Here is a 15178-nt window from a genome sequence, read left to right as displayed (position 1 = left end):
GGCACACACAAGCACCTCCATGTGTACTTGTTTTGGAAAAAAAGACAACAAAAAAGACATTAAGCATGGAGACTTGTTTGTGTTTATGCAAGGAGGTCAAGTGGTACATGCACATGCACAACCCAGTGGTCAAAGAATACAAGGACATACAAATTGGACAAACTTCTGGTGAGAAATAACCACTACTGGAATGGAATGGCTGATGTGGATCCTCATTTAATCATGAATGAAACCCCAAAAAAGGCCGACTGCCTAGTGGCATTTTGTGGGCACAGAACTGAGTAAGCTCCTGGCTTCAGTGTGTACCAAATAAAGTGGCCAGTAAGTGTACAGTTCTACCATCCTTAGTCAAATTTGCTTACGGAGGCTCCTAACTGAGTGATGTGGCCCAGTGGCAGCAATAATAAGAGCTGTATGAATTCTCACAATGCTGAGAAAACATGTATTGCTTTCTTTTGGATGTACTTTAGTGTAAGTTACATGGGACCATCCTTTATGGAAGGAAAGGAGACAATCCCCACAGTCCAACATGGCATATAAATATATGTGACAGTGTTTATGATGGGCTTTTTGTTGTCCATATTTGTAACATTCAGTATGTTTACTTGACATTACAAAAAAACAACATATATTCTGTTAATCCAACTAATACTGGACATTAGTTGGGGATGGGCAATACGTACATTTTATAGATACATTTCCATTTGTAGTTCATGAGAATTTCTCTTTAATGAAATAGTTTTCTCTTTAATTTCCATTGCTGACGCTCCCCATAGTTACGATCACTGGAGGCCTGTCGTCTGGTTTATGTGCTTGATTTGAAAAATTAGTGATTGTATTTTTAAGCCATGTCACCCAGCCCTAATATACGAATGACTGAAATGGCACTAAATCACATTTTTGGACTAACCTATCCAGATAATGTGATTTGGAGTCAAATTACTATTGCATGCATATCTTCATTTGGATTCAAGCTGACCTGGGGGCTCATCACAGTTCCCACTACCCACCTCAAACCTCGAAAAAATCAAGTTCACAGACATGTAATTGGAAATTGGAAATTTAAAGTTCCTTGATGGTAGGAAGTCTCAGAAAGTTGCTCAACATGCTAACAACTATCCACCAGCTACACCGTAAACTGCCCAATACTGACAAGCTGAAAGTGGGGCATATTACTACCCTGTAAAGCAGAGGTGGACACACTTACCCACTATGTATGCCAGTGTGATGTCCTTTAGGTGTGCCAGAGGGTTGTGGTTGTGGCCATTGTTACACTACCACACGCTACCTCCTCCGCTAACCTGGAGCTGCTGCAAACTAATAGTTACCAACTCCTGATTTGTGCGACACATTGACTGAATGTTATGCACAAAGCACAGGACATCGCCGCATGCATCATAAGGGCGTAGATGTTACTACAAAAACAACTCATTAGATGTGACCTTATTTGGTGGTGGAAAAACTGGTTACATTTATATTGTTAATAAATTATTTAAATTTGACAATAAGGCCTTAGGTGGTACACTGCACACAATGATGATGGACTTGACACCATGTGGACAAGTGAAATGGAAATCAAGTTATCGTGACATAAAACCAATGATTCTAGACCAGTCTAAAAATGGCAGACCCATCTGCGCTGAAAGAGAGAGACAAAAGATTGAGAATCCAATTAAATCAAGGACTTGGAGAATTGTGACACCTCTGCCTGGCTCAGAGGTTGTGATAAAACACTTTGGTCATCAGCAGTGATAAACATTTCACTCCAGCTACCTTGGCAGGCCATTGACTCTGTGGGCTTTCCACTGTTTTTGTGCAGCTAAATGGGGAATGTGCTAGTGGCTGCAGATGCAGCAATGGCCAGTGAATGTGTGGAATAGAAATGAACTTGGCTGGCCCACTTAAATTGTATTTAGTGAGTTACAACATGCATGCATACTAAACTATCTCATGGCTACCAGTTGCCCTGGTCTGCGGAGGAAATAAATCCCAGTCAGGACTCAGAAACAAGTTGGAGGAGAGGCCTTCTGAGACTCACTCTGGAGTATCACAACTACAGGTGCAAGTCCAGCATTGACACAAACTGTGGAATTTATAGGTCAAAACAAGATGGCAACCTCTGTAAATCAGGGCAGGGGCCTTGCTTTAATGAATCTTGTAAGGCTATGAAAAGCACATTTTTAATTTTAAATGAATAATATACTGTACATATACATACATAGTTATGAGTAGTGTGTTTACATTCTGCCATTGTGGACCATTGTCTCAGTTTGAATATTGTTGTTGGATTAAGATATTCCTGTTCTCTCTGTAGTACAGGAATTCTGTGCTAATCAATCAATCATATTGTACATTACTATACACCACAGTCTGCTATTATCCTGCTGTCAACTTCTTCTACATATCATACAGGGTTGTCATGATACTAGAATGTCAAACCAATACCACGATTAGAACCAAAAGATAAGAACAAAACCCTGAAGGCAACAGTTTGTGTTCTCATTAACTTTCTCATTTATTTTCTGTACTACTTGGGTCTGGGTGCCATATTTTCATTGCTGATCAAATAAGAGTTGGTAAAGTCGGCTGCCGTTGTTTGTCTTGTTGCCAGTCAACCTTTCTCAGCTTCATTCTTGGATTTTAAGAGAAACTCAACAGTTTTCAGATAAGTATTTCTTGTCAAATAACGGTCTGCTACCGTTACAGACGACATTGTTGCAAATGAATATCTAATCCGATACTAATTTGTAGTATTGATTAGCATCTGAGTATTGGTTTTTCTTTTTGAAAGTATATCCATACATTTTAAAGTATGGATAATGGACACAGTTCCTATATTTGAGTCGGAAAGACAATGTATTACTATTTTGTCCCACCCCTACTCATTATATTGTGATTGAAGAAAATTAGATTCCAGCAATTATTGTTGTATATTTATTGCGCAAGCACTACAAGAAATACATCCACATCAACATAGCAAAGCAGATGGTGGTGACCTGTGACCATATCAGTCGCTGGTCTGGTCTGAATTGGTCGACACCATTAGCAGCCTCTAATGATCTACCAGGACAGGAAGCAGCTGATGTGTGGGTGAGCTGAAATAGAGAACAGAAAAGAAAGGTGTTTATCATGAATCAGCTATGACAGGGTCAGCGATGCTCATCAGACATGGGCACCTCCAGAATATTGACACATCTGCAGTATACTGTACAGATGGTGACCCTTTCACCTGACCTTTAGACCGACTCAGGTGCTGTGAGCATAACGATGTTTGTGCATGCAGCTTTTGAGTTTCTACTTTACCGATACTGGTCGAATTAGTGTGAGCATGTGTGTGTGTGTGTGTGTGGAAGGCATGTGACGGTGTGCTTGACGGATGTTCCACTAGAGCTGATATCAGGGGAAATCAGATCCACCACTGAGGCAGAGAGGAGGAGGGAAGGATGGGGTCATCGGAGATGCCCCTCATCTCCCCCCTTCTCCCTCTGCAACGTTATGAAGTAGACAAGGAATTAATCATTAATTCAATTATCTGCATATTGATTTAAAATTGGAATGGTGACTGCTGTGTAGCCGTGCCTCTATTACTTTCATGTCACCTCCTGTTAACCCTGCCGTATGATGAATAACTGCTCCCTTAATGAGACTATGCAGAAGAACAAACATTACATCATGCAAGGCGATTAACATGATAAGCAGCGCACACCAAGCCTATGCTCTGGGCAGAGAGCAGTAAACGTCCATCAAGGTCAGCGCCCAAATGTAGCCAGGCAGCCTCAAAGGCTTTCATAATCTTGTGCAGAAAAAGGAAAAAGGGGTAAATAGTATACATCTGATTGAGTTCACTTAACTCCACTGGGCAGGTTTATGAGCCCTTCACTTCAAATGGTCCCTTATTATCACGCCGTCATTGACTTGGTGGCTTGTCCTTGACGGATTTTCCTGTGAGGGGTGTTTGTATTTCTTAACTCTGCTTTTTTTTCTTTTTAGTTTGGATTGTAAACTAATGTTAATTCACAGATGCAATACCCTGGTTAAGGAAGAAGAACAATTAAATTGTGGACATCTCTCCATGGTTATACACACAGTGCTGTTGTATATTTAAGGAAACAGTCATTCGATCATCATCCACCGCTTTATCCTCCACATGAGGGTCGCGGGGCCGCTGGTGCCAATCCCAGCTGACATAAGGGGAAAGGCGGGGTACACACTGGACTGGCGACCTGTCCAATTAGTGTCCAATGAACCTCTGCATGTTTTTGGACTGTGGGAGTAAACTGGGGAGCCCACACATGGGGAGAACATGCAAGCTCTGACTGGGTCGCAAACCTGCTTTTTTTGCTGCAAAGCCAACAGCACTCCTGCGCCAGGAGGCGCCGTTTCCATCGTTTCAGAAATCTGGCCCATCATGGGAGACTTTGACCAATCGCAGTGCAGTTCAGAAAGAGAGGGCGCTCCTGTTGGCTGGTCTACCAAGCAGCTGTGTGTACATGTCCTCGTTAATCAATTATTAATCCATTACTAAATTAAGCTTTCTTCATCCAGCCTCTGTTTCTGTGATGGTGTGTGTTGTAATGTATACTTAAATTAAAAAAGTTTGTACACAGCGGGCATGTCATATGCACATGCATCATGTCTTCTTCTCTGATTTTGGTGTAGCAGCGTTGCAGCGCCACGTACAGACCTGGCATATTATGTGCTACAGTGTTTAGAGTTGTTTTGGGCATTTCATGTGGATGAAGACATTTCCTGAAATGATGACTGTTTATGTTTTGTTCCATTTCCATGTGGATAGGGACTTATACTGTGACGTGTAATCTCTGTCGCCTGATTAAACTTAATTATTGACTTCCATTCAAATGTATCCAGATATGTATTTAATATTGATATGGAAAACATATTTTCTGAAGACTTGCGGGGCATCGATTCCTGTTTATGAGCCTGTTTTCTGACTCACAAAAAAGATGATGAGTTGAATCTTTTTTTGTAAAGATAGGTATGGTGTCATGTTATTTTGCAGAGCAAAGTTTAAACAGGATTCTGTGAAATATGATAAAGCTGTTTTTTTTTCTTTCTGCTGGCATAATGGTAGCCCTCATGCAATATACAGTAGAGTATATGGTAGATGCCTGTGTGTGTGTGTGTGTACTCGTATTTGTTTTTTCTGGACATAAACACTGACCTTGTCAGGAACAGTAGTCCTCATAGAGACCAAAACCTGGTCCTAATGAGGCAGAACCTTAACCTCTTCAGGTTAAGTTTAATTACTTATTAAGTACTGTAGTTTTGGTTAAGGTTAGGGATATTGCTCTATTTTGGCTGTCAAAATGAATGGAAGTAGCTGCAGAGTCCTTCAAAAGATAGCAACCCGTGTGTGTGTGTGTGTGTGTGTGTGTGTGTGTGTGTGTGTGTGTGTGTGTGTGTGTGTGTGTGTGTGTGTGTGTGTGTGTGTGTGTGTGTGTGTGCGCGCATGTGTGCACTATTGTTCTGATATGTGAGCAGACCCAGGGCAAGGCAGGAAGAGATTTTATTTATAATGAGATCCAGCTGTAAAATGACCTGTGTGTGAGTGTGTATATATCAATGTGTTTGAAACTGTGTGTGTCCACCAGAAAAAATAGAAAAAAAAATGTAGAAATCTTTACAAAGGCTGCAATTTAATCATTTTTTTAGATGTTATACTGTATGTTTTGTTCCAACCTTAAAATGCAATACATACAGTATAACAGTAAATATTGAACTGAAGCTTTACTTAAAAATTTAAATGACAAACCAAATTGCAATCGTCTGTATATACAAAATAATAGCAATTACAGTAAAACTTTGACTCCGATCTTTCACTGTCTCCACTTCCCTTGACATCCTGCAGTAATAAAAGCAGTGGTGGTGTGTGATGATGCCTCACACAGGCCTTGAGAACATATGCAGTCATGCTGTGGATAAGCTGAAGAGAGATGGCTGATGATTACGGTAAAATACATAACACCATTACAGGAACATCAGGATGTCATCTTGTTTGTACTTTCATTTAACATCCTCTTGTGATAACATAGCGATTCATATCTATGCCTCACGGCTGCTACGCTGTCACATCCTCCTCTTGATTCTCCCTCATCCTCACCCCCGTTTACATCTTATCTCTAAATGTATAAGCGTTATTCTGTCACTGACCTATCACAACCTCAGCAGATAAAAGAGAAAGGCCGGCGATGTCTCTCTTTGATCAGAAAAGGTGCCAGCAGGTTCAGGAGTGCTGAGGGAAAGTTTTCTCGCAGCTTTACAGCTTTGCCAGTCCGCTGGCTGGTGTTGAAAGGCAGACCAGAGCCTCCTTGATTACGGTTTACCGCATTAGTTACCAACGGTTAAGGGCAGGCTATTCCTGTCCCCTGCCCCCGTGGAGATGGGGCCCTGGCGGAGAGTCAGAGGCTGTAGGTGACAAACACACAGGATGTGTGTTTGGTTTGACGATTGCCTGCGTATACAGTAAAACAGTTGGACATCCACATGCTGCTTCATAAAAGTGCCTTTTTTTGTTTGTTTCTTTTGGGATTACAGTGGTGAGAGAAAAAAGAGAGAAGAGAGTGAAGGGAGAGGAGAAGTAGCACAGCTGGATTAAAGATTTACGTAACAGTTGGATCACAGCAAGTCAAATGAGAGTAGAAGCTGGGGCAACAACAGAATACATACATAAAAAAAATAATGTCATATTTATCTTTTAACGCTTATATGAGTTATTAGGAATCTAGTGGCTTTTGATATTAGCATTAACGTTCTTACTTTAGTAATCTACAGCATTCACCTCCTTCAATAATCTATAGTAATAATGATAATAATACTTTTCCAAAGGGGCATTAAAATAATACATTATACCCTCTAAGATGTATCACAATTGTAGTAGCTGCAGCTCTGACTGATGAAAAAGTGTCCATGGGCATTAATATAGAAAATTGTGCATGCAATGCACAGTGGAATTGAATGTGACGACCGTAATCAAATATAAGGGTGAAACCAGTGAACATGCACAGCTGTACTTTTCCCTCGCTGTATTTCATTGGTACCTTCCTTGCTGCTGCTTTTTATGTTCAAAAAAAGGATTTTCCACTGAGGTTGTATGAAGTTGGAAGTGCAAACTGAACTAAAAACAAAAGCACCAAGAAGGAGATCCTGAGGTTAATGTCAAGAGCAGTGATACTGTGCTTCACAGCATGACAGGTTCACTTTGGTTTCTGTGTGAAACTGTTCCTTTGTGCTAGGAACTTGCAGATATATGCCGACATACTGGTGTTGCTATGGCAATTAATGGTTAATGAGTTGCAGTGGAGTGCATGTTGAACAGGTAGCCTCCATCCTTTTTAGCTGATCAAGGCTTTCAGGCTTCTTTTACCTCTGCTAACAATGCTAGCACAGACTTTACATCCTTGACTAATATGTGTTTTTTTTCCCCTCTTCTGCTCTTTTCTTCTCCTGTTTCTTTTAATATTCCCTACCCCTGATTTACTTTGGGGTGGTTTACTTGGCTGAGCTATGTTGAATCATTTTAATGTTGAAACCTTATGTTCAGATCAGTAAAACTGATCATATAGCTGCAACCAGGAAAGAGAATATGCGTGTCTGTGCACAATCCTTAAGTTCTTTCTTATTAGTGCTAGCCTCTATTTCATAATATTTTAATGGCTGTCCTTTGTCAATATGTGTTTTATTTCCAATCAGAGTTTATGATGTTATTGTGGAATAATTTGACCTTTTGAGTGCATAACAATTGTATCCATTCTTTTCTCAGCGAAAAGTCTAATTTTAATGGGTTTTAATCAAGTTGCATCCAGTTGAAACCAGTGCCATGTTTTACAAAGAGAAGTTCCCAGACATCACCTGCTATCAGGCTCTTATTGGACGATAACAGCTGTCAGTCACACAGGTGTCCACTCATATTTGCCATGCTTAATAGTCTAATTTCTTCTAAGTGGAAACATAATTTACAAAATTGGCATCATGTGCTATTGATGAAAACCCAAAGCTATCAATTGAGACTATTAACTCATCAGGGAAATGAGAAGTGAGAAGTTTGCTCATTTTCCCCATAGACTTCCAGTCAAACTGAGCTATTTGCAACCAGGGGAGTCGCCCCCTGGTGGCTATTTAAGATGTTCTTACTTCCTTATTCGCTTCACCAGCAAACCATAAGAGTACCTCCCGTTTGCTATAATATTCGTTACCTTTGTACACTGGAGCGCTGTGACGAAAGAATTTCCCGCAAGGGATTAATAAATAGAATATATTCTATTCTATTCTATTCTATTCGATTTTTTATATGTGGTCTATGGTTTTCGTGGCTTTCAGACAGTGGAAAATGAAATTCAGTGATATTAAGGCTCACATTTGCAAAGTCGTGTTTCAAACTATGTCTACATTTGATTGTTTCTGTCATCTATTCAGTTAACACAAGTAGTAATTCATTAAGGCAAAGTTCAGTCAGGGGAATTGGATCAGTGAGTCAATGAGGGATACCTCCTCCAACAACTCCAGCACTGAAGGAAAGATGAGACATGACCATTTAATCAGGCCAGTTTATGACGCTTTTTATTGCACCTCTGTGGTAGAAAGGAGCATGACGACAGTACGGATAGTACCTTGCATTGCAGGGGTCACTTTTCCACTGAGAAGATTTGCATGTCCATAGTCCTGTTATAGGCTATGGAGCAATGCTTCTGCAAATGTAAGGCATACTAACAGGCCAGGTCAGTGGGCTTTTTAAAGCATGTTTTCAAATCTTAAAATACTAGACCTACATCTGTTCTCTCTTGTAAAGTCAGAGTCTAGGACAGGGGTGGGCAATATTTTTTTTCCCGAAGGCCATAGTGACATAATTAAAGGAAGCGAGTGGCCACAAATAAACGGTATTAAGAAATGGTAATAACAAAAATGAAAAGTGTGAAAAAACCAAACATTTTTAGCTGTGACATGTAACATCACTAATAAATTTCCTTTCCACTAAAAAAAATGGTATTAATGTGATGGTGTGAAACTGAGGTGTTTGATCTGTGTTTGCAGTGACTTTGTAGAGAGCTCCACAGATCCTGAGCATTGTCATATGTCACACCAAATTGGACTTTGAACCAACTCTTGTGAGAAAAATAAGATGTTCACTCCTGATTTAAAAACAACACATTCCAAGGATGCTGTTTCTCATGTTAGTCCAGATTCTGTCATCACAACTTTGATATGTCACGGGATTCATTTGATCAGATAACTGCAAAACCACAGTGCATTCTCTCTGTGTAGATCTCAATCACTCATCCACTGTCACAAGTAGAATACAGCACATATAGATATTATGGGATGAATGACAGAATCAGCAGAAATATTGATTTAGGAAGACAATATCTTGAAGTGGAAGCAGAACATGGACACAGGGTTTACATTATTGTCACAATATTAAAGTCACTATGGATGCATATTTTATCGCAGTATATGAGATCAGTCTCCTCAGGCTTCATCTATTCATAGCAAAGAAGTCATTCTAATGATTATTGGCATGTGTTTATCGTACCTAGCTGTAGTGGATGTATGTAAATTATTAAAATAATAAAGTTAAAATTAGACTTCCACAGAGACAGTATATTCATTAGTGAAGGGCATTTCAGCTGATATTTGTATTCGTTCAGTTATGTATCTTTTTTAATATAATTGTGAATGTTTATATTCACAATTATATGCAATCACACAAATAACCAAATATTCATGTCTGTCCCTAATATTCATGTATGTTGGGATTCATCATCAACATCAACATCATACCAGACAGATTATAGTGATTTCTAGAAAAGAGCAGGAACCCCTTGTTTCAGCTGAAAGGCTAAATGACACAATATTGAAATAATCTAAACCATGCAGGCCTCTAGATCTACTGACTCAGGTCAGATAGTCGAGACCGGAGTTTAGGCCAGATATGATCAAGCAACATTTAGCTGTTATGCCAAATGTGATTTCTTTTACTCGTAATATTATGATGGAGCTTTTTTAAAACACTTTTTAGTCTTTTACCGCATTGTAAATGATTTTATCATCACATTGTATGCTCTTTGTAGTCTAAGTTATTGTTTTGTTTCACTGATCCAGTTAAAATGTTTAATTTTGAATCACTTTAACTTAAATTGCAATTTCTTACTGTTTTATTTTGTTTCCCTGGAAATAAACCCATCTCACAAATGAGCTTGAGATGTTTGAATTTGTATAATATGGGGCAAAATCATTGATTTTTATTTGCTTAAAAGACAGAGAGTGAAACTACATTATACCATGTAATATTATCAAGGCACATTTTTTTTGTGTGTGTTATTATTTTATGCAGTCTCTGCCTTCTTTGACATTTTAATATTTCCTACCACTGTGTTCACATCATTCTATTATCCTCCTTCAATTTTCCTCCAATTCTTTTCATATCCCTGCACTCTCTGGGCCATGATGCCCCCCTTAATGTTTTGGAGTCGTCTGACACTGTTGGCTCTTTGTCTATTTTTATCCCACCTCTAAGTGCCTGTTGATTGCAGTAGATAAGTTTAGATATGTGACTCTTGACTTTTCCACTGCTAGCAATTTGCCATTTAATTTTATTGCTGAAAAGTTACACTGGCCTTCATTTGATCTTGTGCCCAAAGTTACACTTTATAATTTATGCATCCGAATCTGCAAGGTCACTGAGAGGACATGGGACAGGATTGGGGTGTTAAATTTACATTATGTGGACTCTGAACACATAAACATTTTTAGTCATTGGCAGTGATGAGCTGCACCTCTGCCAAAAACATTGAGCACTTGAAAAGCAGTGAAGCACCGCTTTGACCAAGGTGCTTGCTCCAGAACTTTTCTGCTAATGGTCATCACTTCTCCTCTGAGCTGTGTCAGGGAGGCTGCTTTGCCAAGAGCTTCACTCCGCACACTCAGGCCAAGATATAAAGAGCCATGAAGGAAGCCAGATGAATCCACCAGCTCAATGTTCTGGCTTCTGTTTTTTTTTTTTTTAAAGAGCTCTTATTTAATGAAGGACAACTTAGAAACATGCTGTGATGAACTAATACTCTATGTCCTGGGGAGCTACTGAGATGCAATAGAGATGAGAGATGAACTGATGATGATGATGTGCTCTGTATTTATGATTCTGCATCAATACGGTGGATGAACAGAGTTGAGTTGTTTTTGACAAGTGTGCAGACAATTAGGTAATGATGGAGCAGCAGAGTGCAAATCATACTGCAATTATTCTGACAGATATTCCAATTGATGTGCAATTCATAATTGGTACAACTGGCATTTTCACAAATCTGTCAGGAAAACAATTTTTTATACTCATCTGAAGAGCAAGCTTTTGGGCTAATGAATTCCTGCAGCACTACAGAATTTCACCATAATGCTGTTTTGTCACACAATTTATCTTTATCAAATAATTGCGGTGTCTTGTGATTTATTGTGATTTTGATTAGTTGGGGATTAGTTGTGCAGCTGTAGGGCAGACTGCAGATAGGTCTCGCTTAAAGAACTGAAAAAAACAAATGACAAATCCACACTTGTGTGACTCAAAGATGATCCCACAAACACTGCACCCACTCAACAAACACTCACTCCCCCTTTAGGCCACCAGTCATTGAAGTCGTGTGACACCCTGTTTCACTTCACTTAGGCCTCAAAGATGATAATTATTTTGAAAGGGATTCATTTGTAATAAGCTTTATTTACAAATGCTTCACATTTATTTTATTGCTGAGGCATTAAACGTGTTGTTTTGTCTCCTGCCACTAATTCCCCTGCTCTAACTCTGTATTATCTGAACATACAAAGTGTTGATTACACTTCTGTGAAAGAAGTCTAATCAATACTTATAGTTTCAAAGAAAGAACTTTCTTCTTTACAAATCTACAAACTGCATTATAGTTCAATGGCAATACCTCATGTTTAAGTTGAAATGGGGCTACTTTTAGACAACTGAGTTAAAAGGTCAGCAGCATCAATCTACACTACAGACCCTATATACTCATACTGCAGCATCTATATGTTGTATGCAGAAGTGTAGTGTACTGTAATAAATAGTATTTAAATAACTGCTTTTTTTTAACTGGCCATCCATAACACAGCGATTATCAGGTTACCATGGTCTAAATCAGAAAACCAAACAAATCCTCACATGTAAGAGCCAGAAACTAGTAAATGTTTTTGACATTTGATTTGATGGAAATAGTTTGTATTTTTGTAGTGCTTTGTTTGCCCTTCACACGCTCACTGAACATTCATACATTGTCAGCACGGCTGTCAAAAGCACAGACCGTAGAGCTCTTTTAGTGGAGCCGAACCCACAACCTATAAGGTGAAAAACAACTCGCTCTACCACTGAGCCACTGTTATCCCCCTGTGTGTGTTTCTTTCTTTGAGGGACTACTTTATAACCCACTATTTTATTGTGTGTGGTTTTTTTTTTAAATCAATAAAACAAGCTTTCGTGTGAGTACGAGAATATTTTCAATATTTAACAAAGAAAGCATTAAAACTGAGTCATTTTGATTTGTTTTATGGACAAAACATCTAATCAATTCATCCAGAGAAATCAACAGATGAATAAATTCTGAAAACAATCGTTAGTTGCAGCCCTAATGGGGACCCACTTCACAATTGGAAATTTGCGAATACTAAAAACATTAACCACATTTCTGTAAGACCTCATTTTATTTTTGAATTAATAAACCAGCCATTTCCAAGAGATGTATGCTCAGTAAATTAATTGCAACTTGATTTTATGCATGTTAATTAAAACACTGTATATTCACATAAATCCTAAATTAAATAAGAAAAAATATTAAATTAATTTGCGGACCCAGCAACAACAATTACAATGCTTTCCAATAATTGACAACAAAAGCAAGTATATAATAATATACAGAATTGAATTGTAAGCGAACTCTGTGTGATTCATCCTCTTTTTATCTCCTCTATCGGTATTGCTATTTATATCTGTATATGATCTCTGTCTCCATCAGTGTGTGGGGGAGGAGATCTGGGTGGACAGTCGGACTGTGTACATCGGACATAAAGAACCACCTCCGGGAGCTGAGGCCTACATCCCTCAACGTTTCCCCGACAACCGCATTGTCTCCTCCAAGGTGAGCGAGCCACAGCCCCTGAGTCGGTGCCATAACACCGTTCATCATCGTGCTGTTCTCTTCCCTTTGTTTCATGTTCAGACAACCATGTAATCCCCGTTGTGGTCGCATTTTCTCGTGTTCGACAAGCTGTTCATCACCATTTGTCCTGTCAGATGAACGACCATGGTTTTCCTCTCTGTTTTTATGTGCATGATGGTAATGCAGCTGTCACTCTGACCCACAGTACACCTTCTGGAACTTCATTCCCAAGAACCTGTTTGAGCAGTTCAGAAGAATCGCTAACTTCTACTTCTTGGTCATATTTCTGGTCCAGGTAAGATTTTTTTGAAAATTAGGAACTGTGGTCATTTTTTCCAGTCAATAGCAAAGATCTTCACCTCTTTTGTGTTGAAAGAAATAACAGCTGTAATTTGCGTTCATTTTTTTCCCTCATTTTTCCACATTTTACAATTTTCACAGATTAAGTGCCGTATTTCACAGCATTTTAAAGATATTTCTTACTCTTAATTACTAATAATGTGTGTTGACATCATGCTCTGTATCTTAAACTGAACTTTTTCTTTTAAAAATGTTATTTAGGGCGACAATTATTTTCATTATTGATTATTTATTGATTGATTATTCCACGTTTTGGTCCATCAAATGTTGAAAACTTTTTTTTGTGTTATACAGCAAATAAACCAAAAAAGATGTCCACATTTAAGAAGCTTTTTATAATTGTGGAAAAAAAAATCGATTATCAAAATAGTTGATGATTCCTTTGGTAATCGAACAGTAATTAGTCAGTTGATCAGTGGCTGCAGCCTTAATGTTATTGCACCAAATGTTAAAGTGTCGTTAAAGTGTCGTACAAAGAACCAAGTCATTATAGAAGAGGAAGAAAAGAAAATACCAGTTTAACAAAATACAGTGCAATCTTACTGGTCTTTGTGTGCAGCATGTTTTAACAGTAACACATGAAATACTGCATCCTCTTAATGGGACAGACTTGGCATGACACTGCAACAGTGTTGGTTCTTTTCTTTCTTCGGTTAAAAATCTCCCCCTTTGTTGTATTGCTCTCCTTTTAAGTGCATATGTAATTCATAAAACAAGGTTTGATTAGTGGGATAGTTAATGTTTGTTCGATGGATGCTTGATTCCTTATTACAGAAGCTTTTCCCTGCTGCACGTCCTTACTCAGCATTGCATTTCTTGGCATCCTCTCTGCCCCCAACCCCCACCCATGCACTGCTCCTCCTCTCCTTTGCAGCTTATCATCGACACCCCCACCAGTCCAGTCACCAGCGGCCTGCCCCTCTTCTTTGTTATCACTGTCACCGCCATAAAACAGGTAGGGCACACACAGACACGCTCGCGTTTCCAGGAAATATTGCCTGCATCTCTGCCTTTCCCACCCTAAAATACACACACCAGTCAGCATTCCTCCCCCAGTGAAAGGACATGCCATTGAGTATGTCTGGTGATGTGAGAAATATGATAATGAATGGTCTCCTCTGTTAATCACTCTCGCTGAGTATCCCATGCCCCTGGGAGATGCATCCTCTGCTGGTACTGAAAGATGGGGTACCATCAGTGATAGATGACTCTGTTCTGGATATGGAAGCCTGAGCTTTACAGGGACATAAATCTAAAACATGACATGTTTGCTAGAAATCCAGAAAAGAGGTCACTAAGCTCAGGGAGCACAGCACTAATTAATTACCGAGTATAACTCTCACCTCTTCCCCTCTCCTTTGCTTCATATCATGCTATGTTCTGGCCCTGATTCTCTGTACACAATAATCTATAGTCTCTGTTTGGACCCTGCCAGCAGGCGCACCGTCTCTCTCCGTTTCCTGCCTTAATCTGGTCCTCTCCTCTGTTCTCTGCCGGCATCTCTCTCAGGGCTATGAGGACTGGCTCAGACACAAAGCAGACTGCTCTGTAAACGAATGTCTGGTGGACGTGGTGCAGCAGGGGAAGGTGGTGAGGACACAGAGTCACAAGCTACGGGTAAGAATGGCCTCATTAGAGCAGCGCAGCACCTG

The 15178-nt window shown here is 39.4% G+C and overlaps 1 protein-coding gene across 6 annotated transcripts in view; it reads left to right on the top strand.

The window, feature by feature from the left end:
- Positions 1-15178, top strand: part of LOC122763017 (phospholipid-transporting ATPase IH-like) — a 37322-nt gene that overhangs the window by 1425 nt on the left and 20719 nt on the right. For 5 of the 6 annotated variants that reach the window (XM_044018146.1, XM_044018141.1, XM_044018164.1 and 2 more), the window contains exons 2-5: positions 13023-13145; positions 13372-13461; positions 14401-14481; positions 15036-15143. In XM_044018146.1, the coding sequence (XP_043874081.1) occupies positions 13023-13145; positions 13372-13461; positions 14401-14481; positions 15036-15143 (402 nt within the window). The remainder of the gene's footprint in view (positions 1-13022; positions 13146-13371; positions 13462-14400; positions 14482-15035; positions 15144-15178) is intronic. The other variant, XM_044018151.1, reaches the window with a different exon arrangement.

This window comes from Solea senegalensis, linkage group LG2 (assembly GCF_019176455.1).
Source record: "Solea senegalensis isolate Sse05_10M linkage group LG2, IFAPA_SoseM_1, whole genome shotgun sequence".
Classification (NCBI taxonomy): domain Eukaryota; kingdom Metazoa; phylum Chordata; class Actinopteri; order Pleuronectiformes; family Soleidae; genus Solea; species Solea senegalensis.
This window is presented reverse-complemented; position numbering and strand designations above follow the sequence as displayed.